The sequence below is a fragment of the Panicum hallii genome, chromosome 9, assembly GCF_002211085.1.
Source record: "Panicum hallii strain FIL2 chromosome 9, PHallii_v3.1, whole genome shotgun sequence".
Classification (NCBI taxonomy): domain Eukaryota; kingdom Viridiplantae; phylum Streptophyta; class Magnoliopsida; order Poales; family Poaceae; genus Panicum; species Panicum hallii.
This window is the reverse complement of record NC_038050.1, coordinates 33,930,849-33,937,899: the sequence shown is the minus strand read 5'-3', so window position 1 is coordinate 33,937,899 and position 7,051 is coordinate 33,930,849. Positions and strand designations below refer to the sequence as shown.

General features: G+C 40.0%; 1 protein-coding gene across 3 annotated transcripts; it reads right to left on the bottom strand.

The window, feature by feature from the left end:
• Positions 1–319: 319 nt before the first annotated feature.
• On the bottom strand, positions 320–4,866 carry LOC112876422. Of its 3 annotated transcripts, none has more exons than XM_025940525.1 (10): positions 4,023–4,866; positions 3,851–3,915; positions 3,323–3,381; positions 2,986–3,203; positions 2,532–2,893; positions 2,378–2,458; positions 2,014–2,273; positions 1,536–1,748; positions 1,021–1,125; positions 320–932 (listed from the first exon to the last, which is right to left on the bottom strand). In XM_025940525.1, exons 8-10 carry the CDS (start codon positions 1,692–1,694, stop codon positions 558–560), a joined length of 639 nt encoding a protein of 212 aa, XP_025796310.1. In that variant the 5' UTR covers positions 1,695–1,748; positions 2,014–2,273; positions 2,378–2,458; positions 2,532–2,893; positions 2,986–3,203; positions 3,323–3,381; positions 3,851–3,915; positions 4,023–4,866; the 3' UTR covers positions 320–557. The 3 variants fall into 3 exon arrangements, with proteins under 3 accessions (XP_025796310.1, XP_025796312.1, XP_025796311.1); XM_025940527.1 differs by having other exon boundaries at positions 1,541–1,748; positions 4,023–4,864; XM_025940526.1 differs by lacking the exons at positions 3,851–3,915; positions 4,023–4,866 and having other exon boundaries at positions 3,323–3,408.
• Positions 4,867–7,051: the final 2,185 nt, after the last annotated feature.

Here is a 7,051-nt window from a genome sequence, read left to right as displayed (position 1 = left end):
GTCACAAAATGAGCTCAAGCCCGCACAACCTGGCCCAAAGCCCAAAATCAGTGACAAAAAAAATCGTCACGGATGGTTGCCACATGGACGCTGACGTGGCATACATGCTATCATCCAACATGGGCTTCAAATCTAGCCCATCAACTTATAAGAAATTTTTGGCCCATATTATATTTCAGCTTGACGAATGTAGCCCAATATAAAATTTGGCCCATTTGTTAATTCATCTCAAATCTGGCCCAATTATTAGCTCATGCATAAAAGTAACCCATATCAATTTATACAAATTTCATTTCAGCACATTTAAAAAGCGTCATTCTGCCCAAAACAACATTGCAACAGAAAATTAATACGTTACTTCAACCATACATCTAATATAGCACCACAAACATCATGTTTGGTGCCCAATATCACTTCAACACACAAACAACAAAATATTACAGCATGAGTCACACATGATGAAGCACCAAAACCAGAATGGAATGTTTCCACTTCAACAAAAGAGGTTTCAACAAAAGCTATGTCAAATCTGACTTGCCACATACCATCCAATTCAGCTAACTTGGTTGAATTTTACTTAACAAAAGTTGAAGCTTCTTCATGTCCGCTTCCATCTCAGCTTGCCTCTTCTTCATCTCCTCTTGCTCCCTAACCCTTAACTCTTCTCTTTCCTGCATTTGTTTTGACAACACATCAAGTTGCTCAAGTTGGGTGTTGACAACAGATCGAAGGTCTGTATTTGCCCTTTTCTCCGCTTCAAGTTGTGGTGCAATATTTCTTACACTAGACCTAGGACAAGAATTTTGTATCCCCACATTTTGAAGGAACAGATTCTTCCTTGTATTCTTAGCAAGAACATCTGCTACAACTTTTGTCACAGACATTTGTCCTTCACATTCTGCTGGTGTAGACAACTCATTTTCCATTTGAGTCTAGCATGCAAGAAACAAACATGGTTACTGATCAAAAAACCTTCAAATATGCATTAGAAACAAAATTCTTTGAATGACAATGACTTACTATAGCTTTCTGCACATTAGACGAGTAGAATTTCTTTTTCTTGCTATAGTGGCACTCTTTAAACAAATCCAACGCATCAGGTTCTTCGTCATTGTATTTATCTCCCTAGAAAAAAAATACAGCAATAAGAATGTGCAGCAGTAATTAATTTCTGTTGGAATTCATATGACCAGCAAGTACTTTGATCAAAACAATTTACTCATGTGTATAAAAAGATACATCTTACAACTAGTTATTTGATCACAACACTAGTGCATTTGATCAGGAACTTGTTCACAAGTTAGCAAATAGATTAATCCAAAACAGCTATTTTTGACTGCACTAGCAGATGTACTTTTCTCATATTAATCAATAAATCATAAGGCTATAAATCATAACTATGAGAGCCGGTTGTTTGATGGTATATAACATGGGTTCGATTCTCTTTGTTCTTTTGAGATATCTCCTACAGCAGTTATAAAGTAAATGTAAGCAACATGTATGTCCAAGATTTTAGTTTTTAGAAAGAAACATACCATACCTTTTGGAGTTTTCCAATATTCCACAAGTTCATTCCACTCTTGATCAGTCATCGATCTGATTGGAGATGTTTTTGGCACCAAATGTAGTGGAAAAGGATTAAAGTACTTTTTCTTGAGCCGATGTCGTTGTTGCCGAACTGCATTCTTCATCATTTGGTTACAACCATTTTGAACTGAAGTGTCACTCGTGTTGATGTCAAACTTTGCCTATTCAAGTGAATGTATATATTAGATATGTATTTATGATTATGTCAAACCTTGAAGGAAACAAAAGAGTACAAAGGAATGAGAGAACTACTATCTTAGATAACCTAGACATGCCAATATAGATGGTGTACATCAATTCAAAATGGTGTAAAACTACCATCTTATATAATCATTCAAATGATGCTACATTAAGTAGTGTTGAACAAAATATGCAAGTAAATAGTGACCAATTTTCAATGTGGTGGAAGGTGGAGAATGCACTTACACTAAGTCTTCCTATAAATACTTTAAATAGGCCCTATTTTTTCTTGTATTCCTTCCAATGCTTCAACACCGGCACATGATTTCTAACTGCAATGTTGCATTCAGTTGCAAACTTAGCAGCAACAAGTGGTGCCATGGGCCTTATCTTCCCTTCAGGATTGACAACTTGCAATTTTCCACGCAAAGCTCGGTTAATCCTATAGAGACCATGTCCCATATTGGTTCCCCTTTCCCATCGATCATTTTCACCTAGTTGTACATCTGCACAGAAGTAGAAATTGTTGAGATGGATAGTGCATGGATCCAAGATAAAGCTAGCAATGGCCAATTGAAAGCAAAACCAAACTGGTAATTCATAAAATCACCTTCATTGAGCATCTAGTTGTTGTCATCATCAGCTTCATCTCCATTTGTCATGTTGCCATCAGCTTGGACATGCCCATTATCTGAAAGATGGCAGACATAAGAATGCATTCATTATCTAAAGAAACTAACAGAATGGTTGTTGCAAATCATCACCATCATTGCATGCATAGTTCTGCCCACCAAGAGGAGCAACAACATGACCTTCATCGGCAACGTGGGTGTTCTCATCCAAGTGCGCAGGGCCACCAGCTAGAATAAACTACAGCTAGTGAGTGTAGTTATCATACAATTAACAGTATAGAATGACAATAAGAAACATAGAACTAGCCTCCAACTGTAGCCTGGTTGTGGCCATCAATGTTGACACTTGGTGCAAGAGTTGCATCCGCTCGGGCAGTGTGTTTTTTTGACCTTGTATTTCTGGTACATTCTGGTTCTGCAAGAACTCGCTTAGAGCGAAGTTTGATTGCACCAACAAACTTGCAGGCAGTTGTAATGTTACGTTGTTTGGAGCCCTTCATGAAATAGAAGTGTGAATCAATCAATAAAGTGCAAAGATATATTTATCAAGCATCATGAAATAGAAGTGTGAATCAATCAATACCACCTTAGCATTGTCATCATCAGTGTCATCTTGTGAAGGATCATACTGAGATTCAGAGTTTTCAGTATTTTTATGACTTGGCTTATTCTTCTTATGAGAAATGGAACTTGCTTCATCAAGCTCACGACTTAAAGCATACATTCCTAGATCTTCTAGCCTTGCATTGTTCTGCATACATTGCATCAGGCGCTTCTGTTTGTATGGATGCAATGGTGGTGGTTCTAATAAGAGATAAAACATGAACAAAATATTATTACTATGCAGCAATACTTTACTACTCATACAAAACATTGACACAAACAGAAAATATATTCAAAAGAAGATGAGTTGAGGACTGCACCCGATAGCTGAGTTCTTTTTGGATTTTTTTACTCCAACCTTCCCACGACCAGGAGGCATCTTGTGACGACATGGCATAGTAAAAATAGAAAATAAGTATCAGTGATCATTTTATATCATCACTAATGTTCATATATAGCTCAGAAAATAAGGAACAGATTTTTCACATGGAAGAACCCAAATACTTGTGGTAACAGAACACAAATAGCTCAGAACCAATAGACAGCAACATTGTTTTCAAACGACAGATCAAATTACAAGAGCTCCAGGGTAAACTAGTTTTAATAACAACACATAAACAAAAGAGAAATGCAGTACCAACTAATTCGATCTAACATATCCTGCCTATATCAATAATACGAGAAGGTACCATGCGCTGCAAAATAATTTTCTAATTGGATGAATAAGCAGAACATTAAGTTACAGACACGCAAGAAAGAAACAATATGATTTATCAGTTAAATCTAGACCACCATTAATAAACATCAGTATACAGTATGAAAAAAGCAAAAGATGATGGTCACCATACCTTTGCTGCTAGCAAGGGATGCCACCAATTCCCAGAAGGAAGCACCAGTCCTCTTATTTCCAAACCTGAAGAGAAGATAACAGCATTCCTTTACTAAGATGTACAAAATAAAAAGGAAAAATTTCAGGTTTGCAGTGCAGATCCGAACACCCATGTACTTGGTCTGCAATACCTGTGCTCCTCCTCTACTCGTGTGCACCGGCGAGCAGCAGAGACCAGCACAGCGCACTAGCGTGGGAGCTGGCGACAGGAGCCCCAGGCCCTGGCCAAGCCCGGCGCAAGCGAGGAGGAGGGGTGCGGTCTGGGCCACCGCCACCGCATGGACGACCGTGCGCAGGAGCCCCAGGCGCGGGCCACGCCCGGCACAAGCGAGGAAGAGGGTTGCGGGGACTGGAGAGCAGGAGGCACGAGGTGCATGGTGGCGCGATGTGCGTGGGAGCGGCGAAGAGTTGCGGATGGTGTGCGGAAGGTGGCAGGCTTACTCTTTACAGGCGGGAGCAGAGGCGGGAAGATGAGATTTACAGGCGGGAAGAAGATATTTACAGGCGGGATCAGAGGCGTGGGGTGAAAATTTTACAGGCGAGAGATGAAATTTTCCAGCTCACGCGCCCATGCCTCCATACACAGGCTGTCATGAGTAGGACTAATCGTATGCAAACAATTGAAATGCTAATTTGTAGGACAAAATGTGGGTAATCTCACCCCTGCCTAATACTGGCTGCTGCCCTACCCTGCTGCTGCTGGCTGCTGCCCTGCGCCTGCTATTGCTGGAGAGTCCGAAGAGTCTGGGGAGAGAGGCCCCTGCCCTGCACCTGCTGCTGCTGGCTGCTGCCGCTGCCGGCCTGTTGGAGACAGAGAGGCCGCCTGCTCCTGCTGGAGACCGGCCCCTGCTGCTGCTGCCCGCCTTCTGGAGAGGCGCAAGCAGCGAGCTAGACCATGAGAGGGCAGCCGAAGCAGCGTGAGGTCGGCAGGGACGGTGGTTCGCCGGCTCGCCACCACCAGCGTTGGGCAGCTGCCTGTGCAAGAGGAACAGGGTGCGGCGTCGCCAGATTCAGGGAGCTGAGCATTCTGGTCGATTGGACCTTAAGGTTAAAGAGCAGAATAGAAATGTATAAGTGTAATCAGTACATCCCTTATTAAACAAACGAGCTGTGGTTCAGCGGTTAGTTGTTTACCTTCATTTTCAAGTGGTCGCGGGTTCGATTCTCGGCTATGCCGAGTTTTTTGCTTGATGTCTCAATTTTTCTAGCTTAGTTTAAATGAAGTACTAAAACAAACTTGGTCCTTCTTTCAAAAGAAATTTGGTGGAGCTCGAGTGGTAGATGATTCGAATTCTTCCCGAGTCAATTTCTATTTTTATATTCCTAGCTTATTTGAGAGTTTGTTTAGACCAACAACCAAAATAAATTTTGTAATCTTAATTTTTTTTTAATTTTTTTCAGTTTGTAACACGAATATGTTAAATATATAATGAATCAAACAATGTAATGGGCTTAATCTTGAATAAACACGCCATGACGAATTCATATTTGTCACCACTATATTACTTTAGGTGGGCAGATCCATGACGTTTTCAAGTTAGGATTATGATGGTTTCATGCATTTCATCATAAATTTTGGGTCCAGAAGCCCACCATTGAAAATCTGTGATAGAAAATTGATAATCGTCACTAATGGTATTGAATTTGTGACGTTTTGTCAATACATCATCACAAATCCATCACAAATTAAAGGATTTCTTGTAGTGATAATTGAACTTAAAGATGATCTAAATTGATGTTCTTTATTTATTGTTGTTATCATAAATCTTTTATTTATTTAAGGGTTGGTATATACTTACATTTAGTTAATGCTTGCTTGATAAAATTTGATCAACTAAAAATGCTTATCGCAGTCAAACCATGTCAACTTATCCTTGATTTTGGCCTTGCATGTCCTATAATTTACTCCACTTGCTGAGTACCAACCATAAGTGTACTCACGCTTGCTTTATTAAAACCAATGCTGCTCAGAACAAGATAATTGTCCGGAGTTTCCTGAAGATCTTGAAGAGTTCTAGGCGTGTGTCTCCCAGTCATCTGCCTGTGAAGTTGAAGTCCGCTGCTAGTTATAAACGTTTATTTATTTGCTTAAGATTAAGACTTTCGGTCATGTAATAAAGTACGATGATACTCTCTTTCGTTATGACATTATTTCAAATATACACTTGTATTGTCTATCATATATGTGGAACTTAATCCTGGCGCACATATGAGATGCATGCAGTTCCCTTTTCAAAACCGGGTGTGACATTTATTATTTGTATTTATGTAACAGAAAATGATTTAGATCAACTGAACCCAATGGATTATGGGCCCGCTGATATAGAAGATGATGACGCACGCGTATTTCATTACCAGAGTTAGTAATTAATCCGAATGAACTAACTAATATTAATATATTTGATTGATAAATAAATAATTCCCTTATTTCGCTATACACGCAGATTTCCAGTACGAGTATGCTGTGGATCCTGATATTGGATATAAAGATTTGGATCCGTATGATGCAGTGTACAAGGATCTTCCGAAGAAGCACCATGTTCTGAAAAAGGCAAAAATCTGCGAATTCTGCCATGCAAAGAGGTTCCTAGGTGAAGCGCCTGCCTTCTGTTGCAGGAAATGGAAGGTTAGTATATATATTCCAGAGATATGGGCTGAACTTCATCGATTGTTTGCCAGTCAGACTGATAGGGATGCAAAGTATTTTGGGAAGCCCATCCGGTATTTTAATTCACACTTATCCTTCACAAGCTTTGGAGTTTCCATCGATCATAATCTCGCATCTGCACGAGGCACTGGTGTGTATTGTTTTAAAGCACATGGTCAGATATATCATAGGTTGGATCAACTTGTGCCTGGTGGGAGAGAGCCTCACCATATGCAGCTATACTTTTATGACACTGATGAGACAATTACACATAGGGTCAAAAGGTCTCCTAAGCTTGATACAACACTGATTCGGTTGATTTTAGGAATTGTATAGGACAATCCATATGTGCTTTTATTCAGGAGTCTCGGTTCAGTTTCTAATATTGCAAAGTACAACATTGAACTTAATACCATCATATCTGTTGATTAGAGGAGATATAACACACCTGGGATGGATCAGGTCGCTGCTATATGGGTGGACGGTAATGACCCTCAGCAGAGATCTTCTTGT